General features: G+C 55.0%; 1 protein-coding gene across 3 annotated transcripts in view; it reads right to left on the reverse strand.

Annotated features, from left to right (window-relative positions):
- Window positions 1–17,678, reverse strand: part of COPA (COPI coat complex subunit alpha) — a 60,128-nt gene that overhangs the window by 32,321 nt on the left and 10,129 nt on the right. For 2 of the 3 annotated variants that reach the window (XM_048288654.1, XM_048288655.1), the window contains exons 6-11: window positions 16,198–16,307; window positions 11,308–11,416; window positions 9,016–9,114; window positions 6,021–7,087; window positions 5,771–5,948; window positions 5,569–5,651 (exon numbers count right to left, since the gene is read on the reverse strand). In XM_048288654.1, the coding sequence (XP_048144611.1) occupies window positions 5,569–5,651; window positions 5,771–5,948; window positions 6,021–7,087; window positions 9,016–9,114; window positions 11,308–11,416; window positions 16,198–16,307 (1,646 nt within the window). Of the gene's footprint in view, window positions 1–5,568; window positions 5,652–5,770; window positions 5,949–6,020; window positions 7,088–9,015; window positions 9,117–11,307; window positions 11,418–16,197; window positions 16,308–17,678 lie in introns of all 3 variants that reach the window. The other variant, XM_048288656.1, reaches the window with a different exon arrangement.

Here is a 17,678-nt window from a genome sequence, read left to right on the forward strand (position 1 = left end):
GGAATTCCCTAGGGAATTGTGCAAGGACTGGGGAAATCCAGGGAATTCCATAGGGAAGGGGGGATCTGGGAATTGTGCAGGGAATTCCATGGGGAATGGAGAAATCCAGGAACTGTGCAGGGAATGGGGAAATCCGGGAATTCCATAGGGAATGGGGAAATCTGGGAATTCCATGGGGAATGGAGAAATCTGGGAACTGTGCAGGGAATGGGGAAATCCAGGGAATTCCATAGGGAATGAGGGATCTGGGAATTCTGCAGGGAATGGAGGAATCTGGGAATTCTGCAGGAAATTCCACAGGGAACAGGGAAATCCAGGAATTCCACAGGGAATGGAGAAATCCAGGGAATTCCATAGGGAACAGGGAAATCCAGGAATTCCACAGGGAATGGAGAAATCCAGGGAATTCCATAGGGAATGGGGAAATCTGGGAATTCTGCAAGGAATTCCCTAGGGAATTGTGCAAGGACTGGGGAAATCCAGGGAATTCCATAGGGAAGGGGGGAATCTGGGAATTGTGCAGGGAATTCCATGGGAATGGAGAAATCCGGGAACTGTGCAGGGAATGGGGAAATCCAGGGAATTCCATAGGGAATGGGGAAATCTGGGAATTCTGCAAGGAATTCCCTAGGGAATTCTGCAGGGAATGGGGAATCTGGGAATTCCATGGGGAATGGAGAAATCTGGGAATTGTGCAGGGAATGGGGAAATCCAGGGAATTCCATAGGGAATGAGGGATCTGGGAATTCTGCAGGGAATGGAGGAATCTGGGAATTCTGCAAGGAATTCCCTAGGGAATTGTGCAAGGACTGGGGAAATCCAGGGAATTCCATAGGGAAGGGGGGATCTGGGAATTGTGCAGGGAATTCCATGGGGAATGGAGAAATCCGGGAACTGTGCAGGGAATGGGGAATCTGGGAATTCCATGGGGAATGGAGAAATCCGGGAACTGTGCAGGGAATGGGGAAATCCAGGGAATTCCATAGGGAATGAGGGATCTGGGAATTCTGCAGGGAATGGAGGAATCTGGGAATTCTGCAGGAAATTCCACAGGGAACAGGGAAATCCAGGAATTCCACAGGGAATGGAGAAATCCAGGGAATTCCATAGGGAACAGGGAAATCCAGGAATTCCACAGGGAATGGAGAAATCCAGGGAATTCCATAGGGAATGGGGAAATCTGGGAATTCTGCAAGGAATTCCCTAGGGAATTGTGCAAGGACTGGGGAAATCCAGGGAATTCCATAGGGAAGGGGGGAATCTGGGAATTGTGCAGGGAATTCCATGGGGAATGGAGAAATCCGGGAACTGTGCAGGGAATGGGGAAATCCAGGGAATTCCATAGGGAATGAGGAATCTGGGAATTCTGCAGGAAATTCCACAGGGAACAGGGAAATCCAGGAATTCCACAGGGAATGGAGAAATCCAGAGAATTCCATAGGGAATGGGGAAATCTGGGAATTCCATAGGGAATAGAGAAATCTGAGAATTGTGCAGGGAATTCCATGGGGAATGGAAAAATACAAGGAATTCCATAGGGAATTCTGCAGGGAATGGGAAAATCTGGGAATTCCATAGGGAATGGAAAAATCCAGTGAGTTCCACAGGGAATTCCACAGGGAATGGGGGAATCCGGGAATTCTGCAGGAAATTCCACTGGGAACAGGGAAATCCAGGAATTCCACAGGGAATGGAGAAATCCAGGGAATTCCACGGGGAATTCCATAGGGAATGGGGAAATCCAGGGAATTCTGCAGGACAATGGGGAAATCCAGGGAATTCCATAGGGAACGGGGGAATCTGGGAATTCTGCAGGGAATTCTGCAGGGAATGGGGAAATCCAGGAAATCTGCAGGATATTCTGCAGGGAACGAGGGATGTGGGAATTCTGCAGGGAATGGGGAAATCCGGGAATTCCATAGGGAATGGAGAAATCCAGGGAATTCCACGGGGAATTCCATAGGGAATGGGGAAATCCAGGGAATTCTGCAGGGAATGGGGAAATCCGGGAATTCCATAGGGAATCCCGCAGGGAACAGGGAAATACAGGGAATTCTAGGGCTCCTGAGGAAGTTTGGCCTCTCCCAGCTGGAATTTTTGGGCTTCCTGAGGGATTTTAGGGTTCCCAGGGGAATCTGGGGATCTCGAGGGTGGATTTGGGGTCACCCAGCTGGAATTCTGGGGTTCCTGAGGGATTTTGGAGATCCCAGCCGGAATTTTGGGGCTCCCAACTGGAATTCCGGCCTCTCCCAGCTGGAATTCTGGGGCTTCCGGGGGGTTTTGGGGATCCCAGCTGGAATTTTTGGGCTTCCTGAGGAATTTTGGGGCTCCCAGCTGGAATTCTGGGGTTCCCAGAGGGAATTTTGGGATCCCGGGGCTGGATTTGGGCTCTCCCAGCTGGAATTTTGGGGCTTCCTGAGGGATTTTGGGCTCTCCCAGCTGGAATTCTGGGGCTTCCTGAGGAATTTTGGGGCTCCCAGCTGGAATTTTGGGGCCTCCTGAGGGATTTTGGGGCTCCCAGCTGGAATTCTGGGGTTCCCAGAGGGAATTTGGGGATCCCGGGGCTGGATTTGGGGTCTCCCAGCTGGAATTTTGGGGCTTCCTGGGGGATTTTGGGGCTCCAACTGGAATTCTGGGGCTCCCGGCCGGAATTCTGGGGTTCCTGAGGGATTTTGGGGCTCCCAGCTGGAATTCTGGGGTTCCCAGAGGGAATTTTGGGATCCCGGGGCTGGATTTGGGCTCTCCCAGCTGGAATTTTGGGGCTTCCTGAGGGATTTTGGCCTCTCCCAGCTGGAATTCTGGGGTCTCCCAGCTGGAATTTTGGGGCTTCCTGAGGGATTTTGGCCTCTCCCAGTTGGAATTCTGGGGTTCCCAGCTGGAATTCTGGGGTTCCTGAGGGATTTTGGGCTCTCCCAGCTGGAATTTTGGGGCTTCCTGAGGGATTTTGGGCTCTCCCAGTTGGAATTCTGGGGTTCCCAGTTGGAATTCTGGGGTTCCCAGCTGGAATTCTGGGGTTCTTGAGGGATTTTGGGCTCTCCCAGCTGGAATTTTGGGGCCTCCTGAGGGATTTTGTGGATCCCAGCTGGAATTTTGGGGCTCCCGGCCGGAATTCTGGGGTTCCTGAGGGAATTTGGGGCTCCCAGCTGGAATTCTGGGGTTCCCAGAGGGAATTTTGGGATCCCGGGGCTGGATTTGGGCTCTCCCAGCTGGAATTTTGGGCTTCCTGAGGGATTTTGGGCTCTGCCAGCTGGAATTTTGGGGTTCCCAGAGGGAATTTTGGGATCCCGGGGCTGGATTTGGGCTCTCCCAGCTGGAATTTTGGGCTTCCTGAGGGATTTTGGGCTCTCCCAGTTGGAATTCTGGGGTTCCCAGCTGGAATTCTGGCGTTCTTGACGGATTTTGGGCTCTCCCAGCTGGAATTTTTGGGGCTTCCTGAGGGATTTTGGAGATCCCAGCTGGAATTTTGGGGCTCCCAGCTGGAATTCTGGGGTTCCCAGAGGGAATTTTGGGATCCCGGGGCTGGATTTGGGCTCTCCCAGCTGGAATTTTGGGGCCTCCTGAGGGATTTTGGGCTCCCAGCTGGAATCCTGGGGCTCCCAGGGGAATTTTGGGATCCTGGGGCTGGATTTGGGCTCTCCCAGCTGGAATTCTGGGGCTTCCTGAGGGATTTTGGGGCTCCCAGGGGAATCTGGAAGCTCCCAGATAGAATTTTGAGCTCCCAGAGGGAATTTGGGGATCTCGGGGGTGGATTTGGGGATCCCAGCTGGAATTCTGGGGTTCCTAAGGGATTCTGGGGTTCCTGAGGGATTTTGGGGCTCCCAGCTGGAATTCTGGGGTTCCCAGAGGGAATTTTGGGATCCCGGGGCTGGATTTGGGCTCTCCCAGCTGGAATTTTGGGGCTTCCTGAGGGATTTTGGCCTCTCCCAGCTGGAATTTTGGGGCTTCCTGAGGGATTTTGGGCTCTCCCAGTTGGAATTCTGGGGTTCCCAGTTGGAATTCTGGGGTTCCCAGCTGGAATTCTGGGGTTCTTGAGGGATTTTGGGCTCTCCCAGCTGGAATTTTGGGGCCTCCTGAGGGATTTTGTGGATCCCAGCTGGAATTTTGGGGCTCCCGGCCGGAATTCTGGGGTTCCTGAGGGAATTTGGGGCTCCCAGCTGGAATTCTGGGGTTCCCAGAGGGAATTTTGGGATCCCGGGGCTGGATTTGGGCTCTCCCAGCTGGAATTTTGGGCTTCCTGAGGGATTTTGGGCTCTGCCAGCTGGAATTTTGGGGTTCCCAGAGGGAATTTTGGGATCCCGGGGCTGGATTTGGGCTCTCCCAGCTGGAATTTTGGGGCTTCCTGAGGGATTTTGGCCTCTCCCAGCTGGAATTTTGGGGCTTCCTGAGGGATTTTGGGCTCTCCCAGTTGGAATTCTGGGGTTCCCAGTTGGAATTCTGGGGTTCCCAGCTGGAATTCTGGGGTTCTTGAGGGATTTTGGGCTCTCCCAGCTGGAATTTTGGGGCCTCCTGAGGGATTTTGTGGATCCCAGCTGGAATTTTGGGGCTCCCGGCCGGAATTCTGGGGTTCCTGAGGGAATTTGGGGCTCCCAGCTGGAATTCTGGGGTTCCCAGAGGGAATTTTGGGATCCCGGGGCTGGATTTGGGCTCTCCCAGCTGGAATTTTGGGCTTCCTGAGGGATTTTGGGCTCTCCCAGTTGGAATTCTGGGGTTCCCAGCTGGAATTCTGGCGTTCTTGACGGATTTTGGGCTCTCCCAGCTGGAATTTTTGGGGCTTCCTGAGGGATTTTGGAGATCCCAGCTGGAATTTTGGGGCTCCCAGCTGGAATTCTGGGGTTCCCAGAGGGAATTTTGGGATCCCGGGGCTGGATTTGGGCTCTCCCAGCTGGAATTTTGGGGCCTCCTGAGGGATTTTGGGCTCCCAGCTGGAATCCTGGGGCTCCCAGGGGAATTTTGGGATCCTGGGGCTGGATTTGGGCTCTCCCAGCTGGAATTCTGGGGCTTCCTGAGGGATTTTGGGGCTCCCAGGGGAATCTGGAAGCTCCCAGATAGAATTTTGAGCTCCCAGAGGGAATTTGGGGATCTCGGGGGTGGATTTGGGGATCCCAGCTGGAATTCTGGGGTTCCTAAGGGATTTTGGGGGTCCCAGCTGGAATTTTGGGGCTCCCGGCCGGAATTCTGGGGTTCCTGAGGGATTTTGGCCTCTCCCAGCTGGAATTCTGGGGCTTCCGGGGGCTTTTGGGAATCCCAGCTGGAATTTTTGGGCTTCCTGAGGGATTTTGGGGCTCCCAGCTGGAATTCTGGGGTTCCCAGAGGGAATTTTGGGATCCCGGGGCTGGATTTGGGCTCTCCCAGCTGGAATTTTGGGGCTTCCTGAGGGATTTTGGCCTCTCCCAGCTGGAATTTTGGGGCTTCCTGAGGGATTTTGGCCTCTCCCAGCTGGAATTCTGGGGTTCCCAGCTGGAATTCTGGGTTCCTGAGGGATTTTGGCCTCTCCCAGCTGGAATTTTGGGGCTTCCTGAGGGATTTTGGCCTCTCCCGGCCGAATTCCGGGCCGGCCGCCGGATTTACCCGCAGCGAAGAGGTTGAGGTTGGGATGCGCCGCCAGCACCCAGAACCGGTCGTGGTCGCGCCGGAACGTTTGGACGCCGGTCCTGGAGGAGACAGGGGGCAGAAAAAGCCGGGAATTGCGGGGAATTCTGGGAATTGCGGGGAATTCTGGGAATTGCGGGGAATTCTGGGAACTGCGGGGCGTTCCCGGGGCGGCACCGACCGCTTGGACATGTCCCAGACGCGGATGCTCTTGTCCTCGGAGTTGCTGAGGATCAGCTCCTGGCGCGGGTGGAAAACGGCGCAGGAAACGTTGTTGTAGTGCCCGCGGCACGTGTCCACCTCCCAGGCCTTGGATTCTGGGGAAAAACGGGGAAAATCCTGGGAAAATGGAAAAAATCCTGGGAATGGGGAATGAACCCGGCACGTGTGCACCTGCCAGGCCTTGGATTCTGGGGAAAAATGGGAAAATCCTGGGAAAATGGGAAAAAACCCGGCACGTGTGCACCTGCCAGGCCTTGGATTCTGGGGAAAAACGGGGAAAATCCTGGGAAAATGGGAAAAAACCCGGCACGTGTGCACCTGCCAGGCCTTGGATTCTGGGGAAAAACGGGGAAAATCCTGGAAAATGGGAAAAAACCCGGCACGTGTGCACCTGCCAGGCCTTGGATTCTGGGGAAAAACGGGGAAAATCCTGGGAAAATGGGAAAAACCCGGCACGTGTGCACCTGCCAGGCCTTGGATTCTGGGGAAAAACGGGGAAAATCCTGGGAAAATGGGAAAAAACCTGGCACGTGTGCACCTGCCAGGCCTTGGATTCTGGGGAAAAACGGGGAAAATCCTGGGAAAATGGGAAAAAACCCGGCACGTGTGCACCTGCCAGGCCTTGGATTCTGGGGAAAAACGGGGAAAATCCTGGGAAAATGGGAAAAAACCCGGCACGTGTGCACCTGCCAGGCCTTGGATTCTGGGGAAAAATGGGGAAAATCCTGGGAAAATGGGAAAAAACCCGGCACGTGTGCACCTGCCAGGCCTTGGATTCTGGGGAAAAATGGGGAAAATCCTGGGAAAATGGGAAAAAACCCGGCACGTGTGCACCTGCCAGGCCTTGGATTCTGGGGAAAAACGGGGAAAATCCTGGGAAAATGGGAAAAATATCCCGGGAAAGGGGAAAAAAATCCTGGGAATGGGGGTAAAAATCCAGGGAAAAATGGGGAAAAAATCCTGGGAATGGGGAATGAACCCGGCACGTGTGCACCTGCCAGGCCTTGGATTCTGGGAAAAAAAGGGGAAAATCCTGGGAAAATGGGAAAAATATCCCGGGAAAGGGGAAAAAAGTCCTGGGAATGGGGGTAAAAAGCTTGGGAATGGGGAAAAAATCCCAGGGAAAAATGGGGAAAAAATCCTGGGAATGGGGAATGAACCCGGCACGTGTGCACCTGCCAGGCCTTGGATTCTGGGAAAAAACGGGGAAAATCCTGGAAAAATCCTGGGAAAATGGGAAAAACCCGGCACGTGTGCACCTGCCAGGCCTTGGATTCTGCGGGAAAAATGGGAAAAATCCTGGGAAAATGGGAAAAATATCCCGGGAAAGGGGAAAAAAGTCCGGGAATGGGGGTAAAAACCTTGGGAATGGGGAAAAAATCCTGGGAATGGGGAAAAAAATCCCAGGGAGAAAAGGGAAAAGCAGCTCGGGACGTGTCAACCTCCCACGGCTTGGACTCTGCGGGAAAATCCAGGGAAAATCCTGGGAAAATGGGAAAAATATCCCGGGAATGGGGAAAAATATCCTGGGAATGGGGAAAAAAGTCCCGGGAATGGGGTAAAAATCCAGGGAATAGGGAAAAAATCCCAGGGAATGGGGGAAAAAAATCCAGGGAGAAATGGGGAAAAAATCCTGGGAATGGGGAGAAAATCCTGGGAGAAATAGGGAAAACAAACCTCGGGAATGGGGGTAAAAAGCAGGAAAGGGGCAGGAATGGGAAAAAAAAACCTCGGGAATGGGGGGAGAAGGGCAGGAATGGGGAAAAATGCTTCGGAATGGAGAAGAAAAAACCAGGAAAAAGGAAGGAATGAGGGAAAAAACCCTCGGGAATGGGGGGAAAACCTCGGGAATGGGGGGAAAGCCTCGGGAATGGGGGGGGAAACCTCGGGAATGGGGGGGAAACCTCGGGAATGGGAGGAAAAACCTCGGGAATGGGGGGGGAAACCTCGGGAATGGGGGGGGAAAGGCCGGAAAAGGGCGGGAATGGGGGGAAAACCTCGGGAATGGAGAGGAAACCTCGGGAATGGGAGGAAAAACCTCGGGAATGGGGGGAAAACCTCGGGAATGGGGGAAAACCTCGGGAATGGGAGGAAAACCTCGGGAATGGGAGGAAAACCTCGGGAATGGGGGAAAACCTCGGGAATGGGGGGGAAAACCTCGGGAATGGGGGGGGGAAAACCTCGGGAATGGGGGGAAACCTCGGGAATGGGGGGAAAACCTCGGGAATGGGGGGAAAACCTCGGGAATGGAGAGGAAACCTCGGGAATGGGAGGAAAAACCTCGGGAATGGGGGGAAAACCTCGGGAATGGGGGGAAAACCTCGGGAATGGGGGAAAACCTTGGGAATGGGGGGAAAACCTCGGGAATGGGGGAAAACCTCGGGAATGGGGGGAAACTCGGAATGGGGGGGGAAACCTCGGGAATGGGGGGGGAAACCTCGGGAATGGGGGGGGAAACCTCGGGAATGGGAGGAAAACCTTGGGAATGGGGGGAAAAGGGTGGAAAAGGGCGGGAATGGAGGGAAACCCCTTGGGAATGGGGGGAAAACCTTGGGAATGGGGGGGAAAACCTCGGGAATGGGGGGGAAAACCTCGGGAATGGAGAGGAAACCTCGGGAATGGGGGGAAAAGGGTGGAAAAGGGCGGGAATGGAGGGAAACCCCTTGGGAATGGGGGAAAACCTCGGGAATGGGGGGAAACTTCGGGAATGGGGGGAAAACCTCGGGAATGGAGAGGAAACCTCGGGAATGGGGGAAAAGGGTGGAAAAGGGCGGGAATGGAGGGAAACCCCTTGGGAATGGGGGGAAAACCTCGGGAATGGGGGGAAACTTCGGGAATGGGGGGAAAACCTCGGGAATGGGGGGAAAACCTCGGGAATGGGGGGAAAACCTCGGGAATGGGAGGAAAAGGCCGGAAAAGGGCGGGAATGGGGGAAAACCTCGGGAATGGGAGAAAAACCCTCGGGAATGGGAGGGGAAACCTCGGGAATGGGGGGAAAACCTCGGGAATGGGGGAAAACCTCAGGAATGGGGGGAAAACCTTGGGAATGGGGGGAAAAGGCCGGAAAAGGGCGGGAATGGGGAACAGCTCCGGCTGCACCTGGCAGGAGAAGCCTCGGGCCCAGCCCAGGGGGGTTTTCCCGGTTTTTCCCGGTTTTTCCCGGTTTTTCCCGGTTTTTCCCGGCTTTTCCCGGGATTCTCTCACCGTTCATCCTCCAGATCTTCACCTGGCGGTCGTCGGCGCCCGAGACGATGAGCGGCATGGACGGGTGGAAGGCGGCCCAGTTCACCCCCGTCATGGGCCCTGCGGAACAAACGGGAAAAACGGGGGAAAACGGGGAAAGGGGAAAAATGGGGAAAAACGGGGAAAAATGGGGAAAAATCAGTGAGGGAAACGGGGAAAAACAGGGAAAAATGGGGAAAACAGGGAAAAACGGGGAAAAGGGGGGAAAAGGGGGGAAAAGGGGGGAAAAAGGGGGGAAAAGGGGGGAAAAGGGGGGGAAAAGGGGGGAAAAGGGGGGGAAAAGGGGGGGAAAAGGGGGGGAAAAGGGGGAAACGGGGGAAGTCAGTGAGGGAAAACGGGGGAAAACGGAAAAATGGGGAAAAACGGGGGAAAAACGGGGGAAAAACGGGGGAAAAACGGGGGAAAGTCAGTGAGGGAAAATGGGGAAAAATGGGGAGAAACGGGGAGAAACGGGGAGAAACGGGGAGAAACGGGGAGAAACGGGGAGAAACGGGGAAAAGTCAGTGAGGGAAAACGGGGAAAAACGGGGGAAAAACGGGGGAAAAACGGGGGAAAAACGGGGGAAAAACGGGGGAAAGTTAGTGAGGGAAAATGGGGAAAAACAGGGAAAAATGGGGGAAAACAGGGGAAAACGGGGAAAAGTCAGTGGGGAAAAACGGAGGAGAACAGAGAAAAAAAGTCAGTGAGGGAAAACGGGGAAAACGGGAGAAAATGGGGGGAAATGGGGAAAAGTCAGCGGGGAAAAATGGGGGAAAACCAGGGAAAAAATGGGGAAAAAACAGGGAAAAGTCAGCGGGGAAAAGTCAGCGGGGAAAAGTCAGCAGGGAAACCAGGGGAAAAACGGGGAAAGTCAGCGGGGAGAGGCGGGAATGGGGGAAATCCAGGGAAAAATGGGAGGGATGAGGGAGAAAGGGCAGGAGAATGGAAGGGATGGGGGAAATCCAGGGGGAAATGGTAAAAATGGGGAGAAATCCAAGGAAAAAATGGCAGGAATGAGTGGAAAAGGGCAGGGAAATGGGAGGGATGAGGAGAAATCCAGGGAAAAATGGAAGGGATGAGGGGAAATCCAAGGGAATTGCAGGACTGAGGGGGGAAAGGGCAGGGAAAGGGGAGGGGCGGGGGGAATCCAGGGAAAAATGGGAGGAATGAGTGGAAAAGGGCAAGGAAATGGGAGGGATGGGGGGAAAATCCAAGGAAAAATGGAAGGGAAGGGGAGAAATCCAGGGAAAATGGGAGGGATGGGGAGAAATCCAAGGAAATGGGAGGGATGGAGGGAAATCCAAGGAAAAATGGGAAGGAAGGGGAGAAATGCAGGGAAAAATGGGAGGGATGGGGAGAAATCCAAGGAAATGGGAGGGATGGAGGAAAATCCAAGGGGAAAATGGCAGAAATGAGGGGAAAAGGGCAGAGAAGTGGGAGGAATGTGGGAAAATCCAAGGAAAAATGGGAGGGATGGGGGGAAAATCCCAGGGAATTGAAGGACTGAGGGGGGAAAGGGCAGGGAAAGGGGAGGGGCGGGGGGAATCCAGGGAAAAATGGGAGGGATGGGAGAAATCCAAGGGAAAAATGGGAGGAATGAGTGGAAAAGGGCAAGGAAATGGGAGGGATGGGGGGAAAATCCAAGGAAAAATGGAAGGGAAGGGGAGAAATCCAGGAGAAATGGGAGGGATGGAGGGAAATCCAAGGAAAAATGGGAGGGATGGAGGAAAATCCAAGGAAAAATGGGAGGGATGGAGGAAAATCCAAGGAAAAATGGGAGGGATGGAGGGAAATCCAAGGGGAAAATGGCAGAAATGAGGGGAAAAAGGCAGAGAAGTGGGAGGAATGTGGGAAAATCCAAGGAAAAATGGGAGGGATGGGGGAAAAAAGGGAGGGAAATGGAGGGATGAGGAGAAATCCAGGAAAAATGGGAGGGATGGGGAGAAATCCAAGGAAATTGCAGGACTGAGGGGGGAAAGGGCAGGGAAAGGGGAGGGGCGGGGGGAATCCAGGGAAAAATGAGAGGATGGGGAGAAATCCAGAGAAAAATGGGAGGGATGAGGGGAAAATCTCAGGGAAAAATGAGAGGGATTGGGAGAAATCCAGGGAAAAATGGCAAGAATGGGGAGAAATCGAAGGAAATGGGAGGGATGGGGAGAAATCCAAGGGAAAAATGGAAGGGAAGGGGAGAAATCCAGGGAAAAATGGGAGGGATGGGGGAAATCCAGGGGGAAATGGTAAAAACGGGGAGAAATTCCCGGGAATTGTGGCCACCTCCAGGACGTGCTTGACCACGGCGTCGGTGGTGCCGAAGAGGTCGACGCCGGTGATGCCGCGAACGTCGGATTCCACCGCGCCGGGAGAGAGGTTCTTCTTCGGAGCCCTGGGGAAACAGCGGGAATGAGAGCCGGGAATGGGGATGGGATAACTGGGAATGGGGATGGGATGGAATGGGGATGGGATAACTGGGAATGGGGATGGGAATGGGGATGGGGATGGGAAATGGGAATGGGAATGGGGATGGGGATGGGGATGGGAATGGGATAACTGGGAATGGGAATGGGAATGGGATGGGAATGGGAATGGGGATGGGGATGGGGATGGGGATGGGGATGGGAATGGGGATGGGAATGGGAATGGGGATGGGATAACTGGGAATGGGAATGGGAATGGGGATGGGGATGGGAATGGGAATGGGATAACTGGGAATGGGATGGGAATGGGATGGGGATGGGGATGGGGATGGGATGGGATAACTGGGAATGGGGATGGGATGGGAATGGGGATGGGATAACTGGGAATGGGGATGGGATAACTGGGAATGGGAATGGGGAATGGGGATGGGAATGGGAATGGGGATGGGATGGGATGGGATGGGGATGGGAATGGGATGGGAATGGGGATGGGAATGGGGATGGGGATGGGAATGGGAATGGGATAACTGGGAATGGGAATGGGGATGGGAATGGGAATGGGGATGGGATAACTGGGGATGGGGATGGAATGGGAATGGGAATGGGGATGGGGATGGATGGGAATGGGAATGGGATAACTGGGAATGGGAATGGGAATGGGGATGGGATGGGAATGGGAATGGGGATGGGGATGGGGATGGGGATGGGAATGGGATAACTGGGAATGGGGATGGGAATGGGGATGGGGATGGGAATGGGAATGGGATGGGAATGGGAATGGGGATGGAATGGGGATGGGAATGGGGATGGGAATGGGAATGGGAATGGGGATGGGAATGGGGATGGGATGGGGATGGGGATGGGGATGGGATGGGGATGGGGATGGGATGGGGATGGGGAATGGGGATGGGGATGGGATGGGGATGGGGACTGGGGACTGGGAATGGGATGGGGATGGGATGGGATGGGAATGGGACTGGGACTGGGACTGGGAATGGGGCATGGAAGGATGGGATGGGGATGGGGATGGGGATGGGGATGGGATGGGGATGGGCAGGGGATGGGATGGGCTGGGGATGGGGATGGGAATGGGGATGGGCATGGGCAGGGATGGGCATGGGGATGGGACTGGGGATGGGGAATGGGCATGGGCATGGGGATGGGGACTGGGGATTGGGGATGGGGATGGGGATGGGGATGGGAACTGGGGCATGGGGATGGGATAACTGGGAATGGGGCTGGGAATGGGGATGGGGCATGGGGATGGGGCATGGGGATGGGGCACTGGGTCACCTGGGCATGGGGCATGGGAATGGGGATGGGGATGGGAATGGGGATGGGCATGGGCATGGGATGGGGATATGGGGATGGGATAACTGGGAATGGGGATGGGAATGGGGATGGGGATGGGGATGGGAATGGGGATGGGAATGGGGATGGGGATGGGAATGGGGATGGGAATGGGAATGGGGATGGGGATGGGGATGGGATAACTGGGAATGGGAATGGGGATGGGGATGGGGATGGGGATGGGGATGGGGATGGGAATGGGGATGGGGATGGGAATGGGGATGGGGATGGGGATGGGGATGGGGATGGGAATGGGGATGGGGATGGGGATGGGAATGGGGGATGGGAATGGGGATGGGAATGGGGATGGGAATGGGAATGGGAATGGGAATGGGAATGGGAATGGGATAACCGGGAATGGGGATGGGAATGGGAATGGGATGGGATGGGAATGGGGATGGGAGCCGGGGATGGGAGACCCTCACGGTCTGGGGTCTCCCATTCCCGGTTATCCCATTCCCATTCCCAGTTAACCCATTTTTCCTGTATCCCTCACCAGATCTATCCCACCCCCGTTCCCAGTTATCCCATTCCCATTCCCGGTTATCCCGTTTTTTCCAGGATCTCACCGGATCTGTCCCACACCCTCCCGGTCTGACCCAGGCTCTCCCATTCCCAGTTATCCCAGTTATCCCATTCCCGGTTATCCCATTTTTCTGGGATCTCACTGGATCTGTCCCACCCCCATTCCCGGTTATCCCGTTTTTCCCGGATCTCACCGGAGATGTCCCACACCCTGACGGTCTGGTCCCGGCTCTCCCATTCCCGGCTCTCCCATTCCCGGTTATCCCATTCCCATTCCCGGTTATCCCGTTTTTCCCAGATCTCACCAGATCTATCCCACACCCTGACAGTCTGACCCCGGTTATCCCATTCCCGGTTATCCCATTCCCATTCCCGGTTATCCCATTCCCATTCCCGGTTATCCCATTCCCAGTTATCCCATTCCCGGTTATCCCGTTTTTCCCGGATCTCACCGGATCTGTCCCACACCCTGACGGTCTGATCCCGGTTATCCCATTCCCATTCCCGGTTATCCCATTCTCATTCCCGGTTATCCCGTTTTTCCCAGATCTCACCGGATCTATCCCACACCCTGATGGTCTGATCCCCGTTATCCCATTCCCGGTTATCCCGTTTTTCCCGGATCTCACTGGATATGTCCCACACCCTCCTGGTCTGATCCCGGTTATCCCATTCCCGGTTATCCCGTTTTTCCCGGATCTCACCGGATCTATCCCACACCCTGACGGTCTGATCCAGGCTCTCCCATTCCCGGTTATCCCATTCCCATTCCTGGTTATCCCATTCCCATTCCCAGTTATCCCGTTTTTCCCGGATCTCACCGGATATGTCCCACACCCTCCTGGTCTGATCCCGGTTATCCCATTCCCGGTTATCCCGTTTTTCCCGGATCTCACCGGATCTATCCCACACCCTCCCGGTCTGATCCCGGTTATCCCATTCCCATTCCCGGTTATCCCATTCCCGGTTATCCCATTCCCATTCCCGGTTATCCCATTCCCAGTTATCCCGTTTTTCCCGGATCTCACCGGATCTATCCCACACCCTGATGGTCTGATCCAGGCTCTCCCATTCCCGGTTATCCCATTCCCATTCCCGGTTATCCCGTTTTTCCCGGATCTCACCGGATATGTCCCACACCCTGACGGTCTGATCCCGGTTATCCCATTCCCGGTTATCCCGTTTTTCCCGGATCTCACCGGATCTATCCCACACCCTGATGGTCTGATCCAGGCTCTCCCATTCCCGGTTATCCCATTCCCATTCCCGGTTATCCCGTTTTTCCCAGATCTCACCGGATCTATCCCACACCCTCCCGGTCTGATCCAGGCTCTCCCATTCCCGGTTATCCCATTCCCATTCCCGGTTATCCCGTTTTTCCCGGATCTCACCGGATCTATCCCACACCCTGACGGTCTGATCCCGGTTATCCCATTCCCATTCCCGGTTATCCCATTCCCATTCCCGGTTATCCCGTTTTTCCCGGATCTCACCGGATATGTCCCACACCCTGACGGTCTGATCCCGGTTATCCCATTCCCATTCCCGGTTATCCCATTCCCATTCCCGGTTATCCCGTTTTTCCCGGATCTCACCGGATATGTCCCACACCCTGACGGTCTGATCCCGGTTATCCCATTCCCGGTTATCCCGTTTTTCCCGGATCTCACCGGATCTATCCCACACCCTCCCGGTCTGATCCAGGCTCTCCCATTCCCGGTTATCCCATTCCCATTCCCGGTTATCCCGTTTTTCCCGGATCTCACCGGATCTATCCCACACCCTGACGGTCTGGTCCCGGTTATCCCATTCCTATTCCCGGTTATCCCATTCCCATTCCCGGTTATCCCGTTTTTCCCGGATCTCACCGGATATGTCCCACACCCTGACGGTCTGATCCCGGTTATCCCATTCCCATTCCCGGTTATCCCATTCCCATTCCCGGTTATCCCGTTTTTCCCGGATCTCACCGGATATGTCCCACACCCTGACGGTCTGATCCCGGTTATCCCATTCCCGGTTATCCCGTTTTTCCGGGATCCCTCACCGGATATATCCCACACCCTGACGGTCTGATCCCGGTTATCCCATTCCCATTCCCGGTTATCCCATTCCCATTCCCGGTTATCCCGTTTTTCCCGGATCTCACCGGATCTATCCCACACCCTGACGGTCTGATCCCGGTTATCCCATTCCCGGCTCTCCCATTCCCGGTTATCCCATTCCCATTCCCGGTTATCCCGTTTTTCCCGGATCTCACCGGATCTGTCCCACACCCTGACGGTCTGATCCCGGTTATCCCATTCCCGGTTATCCCGTTTTTCCCGGATCTCACCGGATATGTCCCACACCCTGACGGTCTGATCCCGGTTATCCCATTCCCGGTTATCCCGTTTTTCCCGGATCTCACCGGATCTATCCCACACCCTCATGGTCTGATCCAGGCTCTCCCATTCCCGGTTATCCCATTCCCATTCCCGGTTATCCCATTCCCAGTTATCCCGTTTTTCCCGGATCTCACCGGATCTATCCCACACCCTCATGGTCTGATCCAGGCTCTCCCATTCCCGGTTATCCCATTCCCATTCCCGGTTATCCCGTTTTTCCCGGATCTCACCGGATATGTCCCACACCCTGACGGTCTGATCCCGGTTATCCCATTCCCATTCCCGGTTATCCCATTCCCATTCCCGGTTATCCCGTTTTTCCGGGATCCCTCACCGGATATATCCCACACCCTGACGGTCTGATCCCGGTTATCCCATTCCCGGTTATCCCGTTTTTCCGGGATCCCTCACCGGATCTATCCCACACCCTGACGGTCTGATCCCGGTTATCCCATTCCCGGTTATCCCGTTTTTCCGGGATCCCTCACCGGATATATCCCACACCCTGACGGTCTGGTCCAGGCTCGCCGACACCACCAGGTCCTCGGCCGGGTGGAACTGGGCGCACATCACGTAGTGGTTGTGGCCCGTCAGGACACTGCGGAGCGGGAGGGAATGCCGTGGGAATGGGGAATGGGACGGTGTTCCATGGGAAAATGGGATGGGAGAGCGTTCCATGGGAAATCGGGGATGGGAGAGTGTTCCATGGGAAAATGGGATGGGAGAGCATCCATGGGAATGGGGGATGGGATGGCATTCCATGGGAAATCGGGAATGAGAGAGTGTTCCATGGGAAAGCGGGGAATGGGAGGGCATCCATGGGAAACCAGGGATGAGACGGCATTCCATGGGAAACTGGGAATGGGATGGTGTTCCATGGAAACGAGGGGATGGGAGGGCATCCATGGGAAACTGGGAATGGGGGATGGGATGGCATCCATGGAAAAAAAGGAATGGGAAAGCGTTCCATGGGAATGGGGGATGGGAGGGCATCCATGGGAAACCGGGAATGGGAGAGCAGCCACGGGAAAACGGGAATGGGGGAGTGTTCCACGGGAGAAACAGGAATGGGACGGCATTCCATGGGAAAATGGGATGGGAGGGCATCCATGGGAAAACGGGGATGGGGGAGTGTTCCATGGGAAAAACAGGGATGGGACGGCATTCCATGGGAAAATGGGAATGGGACGGCATTCCATGGGAATGGGGGATGGGACGGCATCCATGGGAAATCGGGAATGGGAGAGCATTCCATGGGAAAATGGGAATGGGAGAGCATCCATGGGAATGGGGGATGGGAGGGCATCCATGGGAAACCAGGGATGAAATGGCATTCCATGGGAAACTGGGAATGGGATGGTGTTCCATGGAAACGAGGGGATGGGAGGGCATCCATGGGAAACTGGGAATGGGAGAGCATCCATGGGAATGGGGGATGGGAGGGCATCCATGGGAAACTGGGAATGGGAGAGCATCCATGGGAATGGGGGATGGGAGGGCATCCATGGGAAAGCGGGAATGGGGGAGCGTTCCACGGGAGAAACAGGAATGGGACGGCATTCCATGGGAATGGGGAACAGGAGAGCGTTCATGGGAAACCGGGAATGGGATGGCATCCATGGGAAAATGGGATGGGGGAGCGTTCCATGGAAAATGGGAATGGAGCAGCATCCATGGGAATGGGAGATGGGAGGGCATCCATGGGAAAATGGGGATGGGGGAGTGTTCCATGGGAAAAACAGGGATGGGACGGCATTCCATGGGAAAATGGGATGGGAGGGCATCCATGGGAAAATGGGAACGGGATGGCATCCATGGGAATGGGGGATAGGGGAGTGTTCCATGGGAAATCGGGAATGGGAGAGCATTCCATGGAAAATGGGAATGGGAGAGCATCCATGGGAATGGGGGATGGGAGGGCATTCCATAGGAAACCGGGAATGGGAGAGCAGCCACGGGAAAACGGGAA

Source organism: Corvus hawaiiensis, chromosome 29 (assembly GCF_020740725.1).
Source record: "Corvus hawaiiensis isolate bCorHaw1 chromosome 29, bCorHaw1.pri.cur, whole genome shotgun sequence".
NCBI classification, from domain to species: Eukaryota; Metazoa; Chordata; class Aves; order Passeriformes; family Corvidae; genus Corvus; species Corvus hawaiiensis.